Source organism: Populus euphratica, unplaced genomic scaffold, assembly GCF_000495115.2.
Source record: "Populus euphratica unplaced genomic scaffold, PopEup_1.0 scaffold256.1, whole genome shotgun sequence".
Lineage (NCBI taxonomy): Eukaryota > Viridiplantae > Streptophyta > Magnoliopsida > Malpighiales > Salicaceae > Populus > Populus euphratica.
Window position 1 is genome coordinate 75593 of NW_011499987.1, and position 14224 is coordinate 89816.

Below are 14224 nucleotides of genomic sequence, written 5' to 3' on the forward strand. Positions count from 1 at the left end.
TCCATAAATTCAATTAAACCTTTATTAAAATTTAATTGAATCCATAAACATTTTATTTTGGATTTTTCTTCCTAAAATTAATTTTCTTTGTCAACAAGGTTCTCATTAGTTAACAAAATACTGCTAAATTTTAATCTTTGTAATTGTAAACCTCCTCAACTAATTTTTTTGACCATTTTCTGAGCATTCTGACATCCCTTTTTTTTTCTTTTTTTTCTTTTCTTTTTTTTTTACTGTTATTTTTTTTAAATTAGTTATTACTATTATTATTTTTAATTATTTTTTATTTTCTTATTTTTCTATATACATATATATATTTTACGCGGGGACCCAAAAATGGGTTACAACAATTATAATAATCAACATATATATTATCAAGAAGCATGATCCATTTCATATTAACAAATTAAATATTTATAATATTTTTCATACATATAAAAAATTATCTACTCACCTGACTCGAAAGTAAATAGCATTCAAAAGCAAATACCAAAGGAAATCCTACTAATGTTCCGCTAGTAGAATATCAGGATTGTTTGAATACAAAAGAGACATGTTCAAAAACAACTTGAAAGAACATACAACCTATTTAATACACTTTACTAAGGATCTATTCCATAACCCTATATGTTTTTAAACTAAACTAGTTATTTTTCCTAAAAACTAAAAAATTAACTAGTTTTGCCAAAATCTAATCCATAATAAAACATAATAAGACTTGAAAATAATTCACTAAATAACCATCAATTATTCATCAAGTCAATCTACAAAAGCTAATATTACAACTAGGGATCAATCTGGAATTTATTATATTTTTAAGGGTCAAATTGTAACTTTGTTAAATTGGAGGACCAAACTAAAAATATCATAAATTCATAAATATAGTGTAATTATGTCCATAATTCATCCTCATTTCAGTATAGAATCTCTAATTATGCTCCAGGGACCATTTTGAATTTTTTTCCAAATTTTTAGGGTCAAATTATAATTTTTGTGAAATGAAAGGACCAAATTGAAATTGTTAAGAACTCATAACTATACTGGAATTCTACCCATAATTCATCCTTTATTCTGTTCAAAATATTGGAATATGCTCCAGGGACCAATCTGTAATTTTTCTAAAGTTTGGGGATTAAACTGTACTTTTCATAAATTGAGGGACCAAACCAAAAATTTTTCATCTTTAACCTCAAATCCAGAATTTTCATAGAAAACCTACTGCTCTTTCAATATTCCTAACACAAAATTCTCTATTTTCACAAATCAAAACTCAAAATCATCATCTTTACCTATAATTTTTCAAAATCAACTAAACAATTCATTAGCCATAACAATCAACCCATAATATTTATATTAATTCATCAAACAACCCAAAACACAAATTTTAAAACCCTGACAGCCAACAAAACTAAAATTTAAAGCTTAAATAACATACATTTATACATAATCTTACCTTTAAACTTATTTTCTCTAACTCTCTTCTATTTCCCTTATCTTTCTCTTATTCTTCTTCTTCTTTCCCCTTTCTCTCATGTTGGTTATCACTTAAATTTTCAAATCCTTCTTTCCCTTTTTTTATATTTATATTTATCAAGTTTGTTGAATTACCATAATACCTCTTATTTATTTATACCTACTTTTTAAGCCTTCAAGGGCTTTGTTGCCTTTTCCTATTTTTTTTAATTCAAAACATGACAATAGAGGTCACACTGTAATTTGTTGGTCAAATGAATGTTAATAAAATTAATTGTAAGTGATGCCTAAATTCACCAATATAAAAGGTAGATGTTCATCTACTTGTGCAGTAACCCTTGGAGTGAGGAAATTAATGACTACTTCTAAGGTATTGATGGACATGTGTGGGGTAATTTGTTCAGAACTGAATGTTTTATTCTTAAACCCATTATTATTCTTCACCTTCTCATTTTTATCCTTCACTATACATGGTGAATATAACTTATTGTTTTTACACTTAAAATTTGGTATAAATTTCTCATCACATAAAAAACATAAGCCTTTAGCCCTTCTCTCATCTAACTCTCTATTCCTTATAGGTATGGTAGGATTTATGGTTGGTTTCTATTAAAAGTTTTGGTTAAAAGTAGATAATAATCTAATTTGGTTAGGTTTTTGGTTATTCAAGGTCAACAAAGATGGTGTTTTGTAAGATGTTTGGTGTTTGGTAGTTTTGTATTGGATCATGTGATTGTTATTTTGTGAAAAGAGTTTGAAATGGTTCAAGTGGAATCTTCTATATGATAAGCTATTTTCTTGTAGACGTGATAAATTATAAGATTGTTTTAAAGCTTTTAGTTTAAAAATTTTCACCAATTTTTTTATTTCAACCTTTAAGCCCTCTCATAAAAAACACTAAAGTTTGTTTATCATTAATCTCTACCCTATTCCATATAATAATAAGAAGAAGAAGAAAAAAGAAGAAGAAGTCTGTAGATCTCCCATCCACTTGAGATTCTTATGTTCTCCTACTAGATTTTTTTATCACCCAAACCTATAGCAATAGCCTTCATATACTCACTCCAGGTTATTACTTGATTTTCCTTCTTATAAGATTTTGATGCCAATATATATAAAGCTATTTCATTTAGATAATAAAAAGTTAACTTAAACTTATCAATTTCAACAACTTTTTATATATCGAAGTATTGATTGCATTTGTACAACCACTTATGAACATCATCTCTATTAAAAGTAAGAAAGTTCCTTTTGGGTTTATTTAGCTACTGAATCCTCCTAACTAAATGGTTGGTATTTATTTTTTATGTTAGTCTCTCTAGTGTTGGTTTATAGCTTCTATAATAGAGAATTTTGATGATAAGACAACCCACTAATGAGTTCTTTAAGCTCCTCAATATTAGCATCTTGAGTAATCTGGTGAGTTGTAATTTCTATTTATATGTCTCAAATAAAACCAAAACTTGCTCATATCTCTATGATTGTTCCTTATTTGCACCTTTAAAATACTCCATCAACTTCCTAAAATCTTAGGACCTAATGTCTAGCACCATGAATAAAGTATAAAGATCAAAGGCTCCGGCACCACTATGTGTAAATGATACTTTAATGGAACCTATATTAATGTCCTCTAGAGATTAGAATGGTGTTATTAATGGTAGGAAAAACGAGAGAAGCAGTGAAAGAGAGAGAGAATCAAGTCATTAAAGCATTCATTTATTTATTTTTATTTGCATATCTTTTAGCAATTTTGTTACAATAAATATAATCATACATTGATTTTAAAAGACAAATAACTAACTCTCTTATAAGCCTACATGTGCCTATCATGTTAACTAATTAAAACATTCTGTGTAGTATAGATAAAATGAGGCATATCATTAATAGCTTCATTCTAATGGTCATATTATTCAAAAAGATCCAACTCAATGTTCTTCATTAGTTTCTTTGATTTTGCCAGCAACTAATCTTGTAACAAGTTGATGAGGACGATGAACCAATAAAAAAAAAATGATGCCAAAGACATGGACATTGATAAGAATAAAGAGACTAAATCCAAGAAAAAAAAAAGGATAAGGATATTCCTCATAGGTGGCAATTCTTTAACATGCAGAAACCTATCTAGTTGTGCAAATTTAAAAAAATCACTAAGGAGATGTATGTTTCTTATCATAAAAGATTGACCAATGTTTGAGAGGACTATTTGGATATTAAATATTTTTATATTAATATTTAGCTGAAGTCCAAGGCTAATTTCTTTGTGCAAATAAGAACTCTATTTATTAGCAATTGTCAATATTAACCTTTCCATAATATTTTGACATTTACATAGCTAAGGTTTTCACAATAAACATTGAAGGAGTTGCGTCCAAATTATATGGATATAAGATGAAGTCTTTTATGCTAAAATCCTATTAAGTAATTAATATTTAAGGAGTTTTTCAATCACAAGTTCCTTGTGAAGCCGAGGATACTGGTGGATGATAAATCCCCTCTACTTTCACAAATTAAGGAGTTTCATAATAATGCTAGGTGGGAAGACTTAGAGGAATTAAACAAGCAATTTCTAAATTTTAATATAAATTTTTAAGAGAAAAAATGTCTTAATATAAAGGATATTGTTACAATATTAAAGATTTAAGAATGGTACTAACACCAACTTAAACAATTAGTGCACAGTGGCAGAAATGATTTTAAAGGTTAATTTCAACATGTGATTGTTAATAGTTTTATGTAATTGAAAGTTAGTTAATAATTAGAGTTAGTTGGAAGGATAATTAGAAGTTAGTTTATTAGTTAGTCAAGAACTTAGTTATGCAAAAATAAATAATGAGCAAGCAATAGAAAAATAATCTTTTTAGTTGAGTAATTTTTCAGTTCTCCCTCTCTTTTCTTTCTTTTACTTCTCTTTTTCTTTTCTAGTAACATGTGAAGAATATTCTAACAATTTTTTTTCCTAAAAACTTTCTTAAGGTTAAGGAATGATTGATTATTGAGAAAAGTGAAACATTGCTAAAAAAAACATCAATTTAACGCTAACATATTTTTTAAAAACACCCAAAACACACCTTTTGATTTCACTTTTCTCTCATGCAATCTACCTTAATATCAGCATAAACAATATATATATATATATATATATGTATAATGTGTTAGCATTAAACTGATGTTTTTTTAGTTTTTCAATGATTTAAATGTGCTAATATTAAAAATAAAAAAAATTTAAAAAAATTATTTTAACATTTTTCAAGTAAAAAGTACAATACACTACAATACCAAAGACGAATAAAATATATTTTAGTTTGTTAATTTCAAGAAAAGAATAAGAGGAAAACAAAAATCTATTCTTTTTTTTTTTGGCTTGCAATGTATTGAGTTTTTTAAAATTTATATACTATTCATTGTCTATTAGATATAAGATTTAGATATTTATATTTTATTTATTAGGTTTAGAGTATCATAAGGATATTCATTTTTTTACTATTATTGATTATTTAATAAAAATAAAAGTTATATATATGGAGAAAGTGTGTGTGTGCATACACTAAATTGATAAAATTATAAATATTAATATATAGATATATGTATTATATTAATATTATATTGGATTCAAGAAAATATAAATATTATATTTTCCAGTTCACCATTACAGCGTAAGCCGTAAAAAAAACCACTTTATTTTGCTTATAAAATTTTTTCACATTAATTTAAAAGAAGATAAAGCATAAGCACTCAATTATAATAGTCATTAATGTGCAAACACTTGCATATTATATCAATTCAAATTATTCATTAGACAATGATGGTGTAGAAAAAACTAAGAGCGCGTTTGGTTTCGTTGTAGGAAATAGGTTTTTTTTTTTGTTTTTTTATCTGCAGTTTTCTTTTTTCATTTCGAGCTCTCTCATTTCTTCTAAAGAAAGTAAGAATAATGTTCTTTATATCTCATATGAAGGGGAGAAAAAAAACAATTTCTAGCACAAAGTTCCAATATGTTAATGAAGCTAAATATAAAACTCAGAAACATTCTTTCTGATTTAAAAAAAGGTATAATTATAAAAGACAGACACAATCATATATTTGACTTGCCTTGTCAAATAGGCAATTAAATTCAGCCTCCACAGTAAAAATTAACAAGGACAGATAGGCGAGGGGTCTCCTTTCACCCGATCAAGTCCAGCATCTTGTATTTGTTTGCCAGTATCTTCAATAGGTTGGCAAGCATCAGTGACCTGCAATCATATCATGTCGACATTTTGTGCCCAGAACAAGCTTCGAAATTGCCTATAGCAGCTGCTTGTGTGAAGGAAGAAAGCTGCGGAAATGAAAATAAAGGATAAAAAACTTATATTGTAGAGCAGTACGAAAATGGTGAGACACTCGGGACAACTGTAGTTACATGCATGGCTTACGAACTTCCACTCCATTTACCCTTAAGACCTTTTTTTTTTTTTGAAGAAAACACAATACAGAGGTGCAACGGACAACGAAAGCTTGTTCTAAATAAAGCCTCTACCCCATCATCTCATGGTACGATTGAAAGTGACATAATCGATAGCTTCAAAATCAAGGGGCCATATTACCGTAAAAGTGAAAAATTAAATTACCTTTCAGGAGGGAATCGCACAAGGCCTGATAGCATCGTGCAATTTTTTTTCTGAAGCTCAAGTTGCTTGTCTTTCACCTCGTTAGCCTTCTCTTTCTGCAGTTTTCTAGTGATTTAGAAATAACATCGTAGTTTGAGTTTTTCAGGAAAAAAAAGTTCACGAGGACACAAGACCTTGTTTCAATTATGAATGCCTTCATGATTTCTTGTTTCAATTACAATCTTTTACCTTTTCCATTAGGTATTAGAAATGTACATGCTCCAATTTACGTTTTATGAAATTTTCATGAATGACACTTGGATGGCATTCCAATAGGCCATCTGATTATCGTAACTGCAAGACAAACAGGGGTCAGGAAATAGACAAGTGGACTTTAAGATCCAGAACTAGAAAGCTTAATTATTCAGAACACAAAACTAATGGGCCCAAACCAAAACCATAACCCAATGGAAACTGTTTATCATTTCACAACCAGGAAGGCCTCCAATTATCCACACAACATCAAAGTAAAAGAGGTAACTACATTACCAGACGTTAGCTCAGGATGAAAAATAAACCATAATGTTATGCCATCATCAATGTATAAGGAAAAGGAAAGCTGAAAACAATATTTGAACACGAAATATAAAACACAACCAACCACACATCATCGAACATTTGAGTTGCCTTTGTCAAATAAGCATTTAAAACCATCCACGATAAAAATTAACGAGGCCACAGATAGGAGAGGGGTCTCCCTCTTTCACATGCCCTGACATGATCCAGGACAGCATCTTGCAGTTGTTTCTCAATATCTTCAATGGGTTGGCAAGCATCAATGACCTGCAATCATATCAGACCAACATTTAGTGTTCAGAACAAGCTTCTACTTCGAGGGAAAGGAAGCTAGGGAAATGAAAATGAGGGCGAATTTATATTGTAGAACAGGATGAGGGCGGTAAGACACTTAAGCCAGCAGTAATTATAACTTATATGCATTGCTTGGGAACTTCCGCGTAACTTCAAAAGTTCCCATGTTAGGTGAGAAGGATAATGAAACCTTGTGTTAGATAAAGGCTTCAGGATTGAAGGTGATAACCGATAGCATCAAAATCAAGAAGCTACCATGCAGGTCTGATTATTACAGTAAAAAGAAAGAATTACCTTCCAGGAGGAATCACACAGGGCCTGATAGCATTTTGCAACTTTTTTCTGAAACTCAAGTTGCTCATATCTTTCACCTCCGTAGCCTCCTCTTTCAGCAGCTTTCTGATGATTTAGAATTAACATCATAGTTTTAGGAATTATTCAGAGAAAAAAAAATGCATAAGCCCAAATCCTGAACCTTAATAATGAAAGAAACAAAGTTTTCATTTAATGTTCTAAGTCCATGATTCTAGATGGAGGAAAGGAAACCAATATATTACTATCCATATTCCAGCACTAAAATAGGCAAACTTCATTCCTATCAGTTAAACACCATTTAAAAATGGTGTATCTACAATATTGATTATGCCTCGTGTCTTCTGAGTGTTCATTTACCATAACTTTCCATGACCCCCTAGAAGATCTATGTATGTGGGTGAGTGGATGACATAATATACCAAACCAGTCTCATATCAAATGGCCACACAAATGCTCATGGTATTTTTTGATATAGCTATAGGCACTCAAATGCAATTAGTACCATCAAAGCCAGTTAATTTTCAGCAGGAAAGTCCTGCTAGAAGAAAAGGTCTGCTTTATTAGGGGCGTCTCTGTTTCTGACATCTAGAGTGATCATGTTTAAAACTCAGCAGTATTCCACGTCTAGAGAAAATGGTTGTGGTCTACAGCTCACCTCTGGTGGTATGTCAAGGTACAAAACAATATCTGGAGCCAGCAAGCCAACCTCTGGTGCCTGCAAATGAAGATCATCTCATTGAATTCACCTTGACAACCACAAAAGACAAAGCACCTTTCAAAAAAAAATCAATTTGAATTCACCTTGCACCATTCAATATCAAGTCCTTTTGCAGATGAAAAGGCTACTCCAGAATAAGAATAACGGTCAACAACAAGAGTGGTTCCATTTTTCAGTTGAGTTTCCATCAATGATCTGCAAAACCGTTCCAAATACATGTTTTAAAACTATGTGAGCCCATGCTTATGTGACATGTACCACTCCTTTTCCCATAGAACAGACTTTAAGAAGATACAAGTGCACTTTCATGAATAAGGGCTTGCTAGCATGAAATATGCATCAAAAGGAAATTGACATTTGAAAAATTCCATCCGATCTAGAAAATAATTCATTGGAATTCTGCAATGAAATCAACTTGAATCAATGACAGTCCAGAACTCACTTCTTATTGTTTTTTTCCTATCGCTAGCTTGAAACTTCCTGGAATCAAAATTCTTGTGAAGTGGAACCTCAAAAGTTACGCTAAACAGCAAAGTGTATCATCATCCAAGCCTCAAGAACATGGTTGTGTAATCAAACAAGCCATTATGCTAAACTTTTAGAACACATTTCCAATGAAATCTTATTTGATCAAATTTTGAGCATCAACCACGAATTCAAGGAAGCTTAATATAATAAATCTCAAATATTTAACCGTCACCAAAAGAGGATTTTTTACCTCCTGCTAAGAACAGTGTTTCAGTCTATTTCAAAATACTTCAATTGATACATGCAAAAAATAGACCTGAAAGGGAAGCAGGTAAGCTGAAGACTGGCCAAGTTTTCCTTGGCCAGTAGTTGGAAAGAAAGAGGGTCTTGGGGGAATAAATCGTCAGTTTTTTCTCTTTTGATTACTCGCCAATTCTGACTGGGGAGAACAGGGCTATTCAGTCGTTATATTTCTTGGAATTTGACTCTTTTACAAATAGGAGGGGGGGGATTACGAAGCACACTTGCGCATGCATTTTCTTATTGATTTTTGTCAAGCTAAAGGAGATTTAGACAATGGATAACCCCTAATAGAAACCAAGGTGGGTACAAAATTGCTTATTTTTTTGAGATGCACATTAAGAAAGTCCCAGATAGCCTGGAGAAACCAAGAGAGTATAATGCTACCTGATTAACACCACCCACCCCCCAACACACACACACACACACAAAAAAAGCACCAAAGCTATTCTCATAAATATAAGCAATCCATGCAATCCCTGATAATAAAACATACCTCTTTTCCCATCTATTTGCACTGAAAAGAAGATGGATCGTGCGATCATCCAAGCATGACTTGTTCGAAAGATATGCAGATATCATTTGTCCAACACTAGTACTCCTATTAGGAAATCTCCATAATTCAGTCGAATGCCCTAGTCCCTCCAAGTAAGACAGTAATCTACTAGATTGTGAAGTCTTTCCACTACGATCCAATCCTTCTAAAACTATCAAGGCACCTCTTGACTCGCTGCTGCTAGCCCTCAGGTTGCAATTACTACTGGATTCCATTCTTATTGAGCTAACACAACACTTGTTGGGATGGTCAAGACCAAAACTCAATAACCTCCTTGCTGTTAAAGCCCTCAAATTTCTAAATGCAATGCATGTAAAAATAGGTTAGATAATAGCATATTGACAGTAAAGGAGAAGGTTCAAATCCCAAACAATCGCAGTTGCTCTTATAACTTAAAAAAGGATAGGAAAAAAATAAGCAAAAAATAGGTGAGAAAATATATACATACAAAGCCTTGGTAAAAGAGCAGGCATGTATCATCTCCCTCCAAACTTCATAGCCTATAAAATCAACAAAGCAAATAAAAAAAACGTTGGGTTTAAACCCAAATCCCTAACTAAATAAAGGCAATCAATCTCAAATCATGTTGCATTCCTCATTCAACGCCTAAAATAGCTTTCCATCATTTTAGATCTAAAGGCACCTGATTTTAAGTTCAGTTGCCCGTGCTTGTGGAGTTGAACCTAGCCCGCAAATGAAGAGGAAGCAAGGCAAATCCAGAAATTACAAGTAACAAATTGTTTTAAAATGAATAAAATCCTAATTAGAGCGAGAGATCGAACAAAATTGACATGAAATTAAAGGAAAAAAGAGATTAAAAGACATACCGTAAAAGTGAGTTTTGATTTTCCAAAAACTTCAATGAGCTATTCAGTACCGGATTCAAATTGGGAATTTTTAACATTAGAAGCAAGAAACGGCGCGGAGAAAGAGAACAAGATGTGCCCGCAGTGAGAATCAATATCACCTGCAAAACTAAAAATCCACAAAACAATCACGGGGTATTTTATCTTCTTCCCGATTCTCTACTATGTCAGTCTCTCTTTTTTTGTTGCAGCTGCAGGGGTGAGCGGCATTGGATGGTTGTCGCGTTGTAGGTGTTGGTGTCGGCTGGTGGTGTCCGTTGGGCGGAAGAGGCTGCTGTGGAGGTTGTTATGGAGGAGATCCGTGGTCACTGTTTTATGGAGAGAAAAAAAGAGTGTCGGTTTTGAGGCAGAGACCATGGAAAAGAAAGAGGCGGCTCTGGTCAGCGGAGGTCGGTTTTCCTGATGGTGGCTGGTTTTGGGTTGTTGTGGCTGAGGGTGTTTGGGTCACAGTAGCTCACGATTGAGAGGAGATGGCGAGAGGAAGATGTAAATTGTATGGTCAAGGGCTGGTGAAGGTGGCGACTGACGGTCAAGGGAGAGAAGGAGGCTGGTGTTGCTGTTGAGGATGGCTCGTGGCGGGAGCAAGAAGACTGCAGGGTGCTGTTGATTTTTTTAGTCTAACAAAAAGGGTTTTCCTCGGCTTCTTTTTTTTTGGGGCGTGGGGGGTGGGGTGGGGTGTTTGGATTTTGAATGTGGCTGCGACAGATCCGGTGGGATGTCATGGCTGTGATTTGCCTTGGATTGTGCTGAAAAAAACTAAAAAAATTACGGCCGTCAATCCTTAAAATAAAAATATAAACTTAAAAAATATAATATTAGCAAAATCAGGTTGTTAAAACTCGTGAATAAAACCATTTGAATAATTATTCTTTAATAGGTGGTCTGTACTGTACTAGGGATTTATCATTTTTTATTAAAAAAATATCAAGACATGTATATTTAAAAAAAAGAATCAAGATTATAATAATTGATTTGAGATTTAAAAATATTAAAAAGTAATGAAAAACAAAGTCTAGCCAAATCTTGTGAAGCTGATGAATTTATAATTTAAGATATAATATCGAAAATAACTCAATAAATAAATAAAATCAATTTTAAAAAATAAAAAGCAAAATTCTTTCAAATATTACCTCAAATAAAATGTTAGGAATGCAATCAATAAATTTAATTTAATAAAAAACTAAAATAGAGCTAATCATATTTTTCATTAGAAAAAAAATATCAAAACATTATAAATTTTATAAACCTAGGTTAAACTCTTAAATCTATAATCCATTCAATTCTTGATCCAAGCTCAACACCTAAAAATTAAATGTTGAATAATGAAATCATTTAATTTAATTCAATTCAAAAATAAAATTCATTTGAAAAATCTAAATTTAATAAAAAGCAAAAAAACTAAGAGCAAAGTGGCCTATGCTATTTTAAAATTGACTACAAAAATTTCATAGAATACAAAAAAAAATAATAGGATGGAAAAGGATGGGGAAAAAAGCTTTAAAAAAGTTTAAAAAACCGCAAGTAAATCTTTAAATTCTAGACTCAGACTCAACTAAGCAGTTTAACACCCATCTAATTAAATGTTGAAGAATGAAATAAAAAAATCAATATAAAAAAAATCTTGCAAGGTCGAAAAAATATAATAATAAAAAAAGTTATATTTGACAAAGAAAAAACAAAAGAATAATGAAATTGCCAAAAAAAATAATTACAAAAACCATCTAAAAAATAGCAATAAAAAAACATGAACCAAATTAGATAAATTGAAAAAAACCTTTAATTCCATAAATTATGTAAAAATTTAAAAATTATAATGAAGAAAATAAGAATGAAATCTTAAGTATAACAAACCTTAGGGGTTTATTTGATTTTTTTAAGATCAACACGAAAATCAAGTAGGAGAGAGGAGAAAAAAAACAAAAGACTTTATACCCAATTCAGTCACCATTGAGCTAGATGTGTTACTTATTCGTGGAGGGGATGCTAAAATACTTGATCATCCTGTATTCAGGATAACCTCGCATAAAGAAAGGTGGAAAAAATAACAACACTTAAGGGTCAATAATTTAATGGCAAAGGATAAAATTAAATAAAAATTCAATTTAAAAAAAAAATGAATCAACTCATGTTAACTCAATTACCTTACGACTTGAGATCTGAGATGGGGATAACCCTATAAAAAAAATGAACAAATCACAAAGCTCATAGCCTAATAAATCAATGTCAAACGAAAAAAATAAAAAAAATCTAAAAAATAGTTTTAAAAAAAATATTGAACTCAAACTAAGTAAATTATTAAAATTGGTGGACTCGTTCATGAAAATAAGATAACCCTATAAAAGGCAAAAATAATTACAAAGCAAAATCCTTAATTATATATATAAAAAAAACAACAAGGACCAAATCTTACACCAAAAATAATTGAAAGAAACTAATAAGAGATTAAATTGAAAACAAAATAAATGATAGAAAAGGTGTAATGAGAAAAATAAGGATCAAAAATTGAAAAATATAAATTAAAATTCTAAAGGAAAAAATCAAAAAAATAAAATAAATGCAAAGGATTGAAAAAAATCAAAATAATAAGAACTAGATTGGATACAAAAAAAAAAAGCACATTAAATTAAATGCGAAGAGGGATAAAATTGAAAAAAAACTTTAATAAACATTAAAATCAAAGTAAATAGAAATCAAAAGAATAAGGATCAAACCCAAAACAAATATAAAATGGAGGACACAACTAAATTTTTAAAGGTCTGGCATGAAAAATAAGGCCCAAGAGAGAGAAATGAAATGAAGGGCAAGAGAAAAAACTCATCTTCACCAACTCGCTGCTAGTCTTGGCAAACATGCCACCCTAACAGCTACACCATATCCTTGCGCATTAGATGAGACAACGATCGAGTTTTTCTAGCCACCATAATTGTCCTCATAAATCTTTTGAATAGCACAAAGGACTCTGACGCACAGACGAGTGCATGGCATGTGTCTGTATATTTTACTGATTTATTAATATTTTAATAAGATGAAATACAAAAGAGGCCCCAAAGGCACACCATTATTACAAAATGACCATGGCGCAAAGATAAAAATGTCCTCCGAGGTCATTCTTTGAATTTTAAAAGTCAAAGATTAACTATGTAATTTTAAAATTAGGCTTGTAATTAATCTGGTAAAACCCAAATGACCCAAGTCAACCCTACTTGGGTAACTCAACATAATTTGAGTAAAATGCTTCATAACTTTTCCTCCTTCGACACCTAAAATATCTATCATTTTAGATCTAGAAGCACTTGATTTTAGTTTAGTTGACCATGATTGAAATTCTCATAACCCAATTCTGGGTTAATATCTAAAAATCAATTTCTTTTTTAAAATAAAAAATCAAAAAATAATATAAAGGCTGACAACATGAAGAAAGCAAATCAGGAATCAAGCTGCAATTTTGAAGGAAATAAAAGGCATAATTGCATCCCATTATGCTCAAAAATAAAGAAAAAAAATATAAATTCAAGGTCAAATTAAATGATTATTGGACGAATTTGCATAAAAACTAAGTCCAATGACATAATTAAATTTTTAATAGGCCAATTTAATTTAATCATGGGCCAAATTAGATTTTAATTATGTTTAAGAATTAATCTGGGTCCAATTAAAATATTTAATTAAGTGCAAGGACTTAATTATACTTTAAATGGATTAAATTAATTTTATGTTAGGCTTAATTAGTAAAAAATTAAGTTTGGGAGCCTAATTTGGGCTTAATTGAGAAGATTGAAATTTTAAGAGATCAAATTTAATTTTTACCAAGTTAATCGATTGAAATTAAAAGGCAAAATTGAAAGACAATTGAAGTTTTGGGCTCAATTACAGGTTACATTGAAGAAATTGATAGCCAAGAACCAATCTGCAAAAGACGCTAAAATTTAAGGGCTTAATTGAAAAAAACCAGAGGTGAAATTGAAAAAATTAAAAGTTTAATGGTCAATTAGGAATTAAATTGAAAACATTTAAGACCAGGAACCATATTGTAAAAGGTGTGTAACTTTGGGGTTCCATTTGAAGTTCATCA

At 30.9% G+C, this 14224-nt stretch overlaps 1 protein-coding gene across 10 annotated transcripts; it reads right to left on the bottom strand.

The window, feature by feature from the left end:
- Positions 1 to 6581: 6581 nt before the first annotated feature.
- ZEU1 (P-loop containing nucleoside triphosphate hydrolases superfamily protein) lies at positions 6582 to 13456 on the bottom strand. 10 transcript variants are annotated; one of them, XM_011046878.1, is made up of 8 exons: positions 10114 to 10821; positions 9930 to 9969; positions 9735 to 9786; positions 9227 to 9583; positions 8046 to 8157; positions 7900 to 7959; positions 7224 to 7328; positions 6582 to 6902 (listed from the first exon to the last, which is right to left on the bottom strand). In XM_011046878.1, the coding sequence occupies exons 3-8, from the start codon at positions 9764 to 9766 to the stop codon at positions 6786 to 6788; spliced, it is 783 nt and encodes a 260-aa protein (XP_011045180.1). In that variant the 5' UTR covers positions 9767 to 9786; positions 9930 to 9969; positions 10114 to 10821; the 3' UTR covers positions 6582 to 6785. The 10 variants fall into 10 exon arrangements, with proteins under 10 accessions (XP_011045180.1, XP_011045184.1, XP_011045178.1 ...); XM_011046882.1 differs by having other exon boundaries at positions 9731 to 9786; positions 10114 to 10192; XM_011046876.1 differs by having other exon boundaries at positions 9930 to 9974; positions 10114 to 10157.
- Between the last annotated feature and the right edge of the window lie 768 nt (positions 13457 to 14224).

What these genes read in the sequence shown, in the direction of transcription:
- ZEU1 (XM_011046874.1), bottom strand. Translation starts at nt 10,190, where the DNA reads ATGTTAAAAATTCCCAATTTGAATCCGGTACTGAATAGCTCATTGAAG. An exon ending in GCAACTGAACTTAAAATCAG is followed by an intron (nt 9,584 to 9,929) that starts GTGCCTTTAGAT and finishes CATTGCATTTAG; the next exon opens with AAATTTGAGGGCTTTAACAG. An exon ending in ACCTTGACATACCACCAGAG is followed by an intron (nt 7,329 to 7,899) that starts GTGAGCTGTAGA and finishes CTAAATCATCAG; the next exon opens with AAAGCTGCTGAAAGAGGAGG.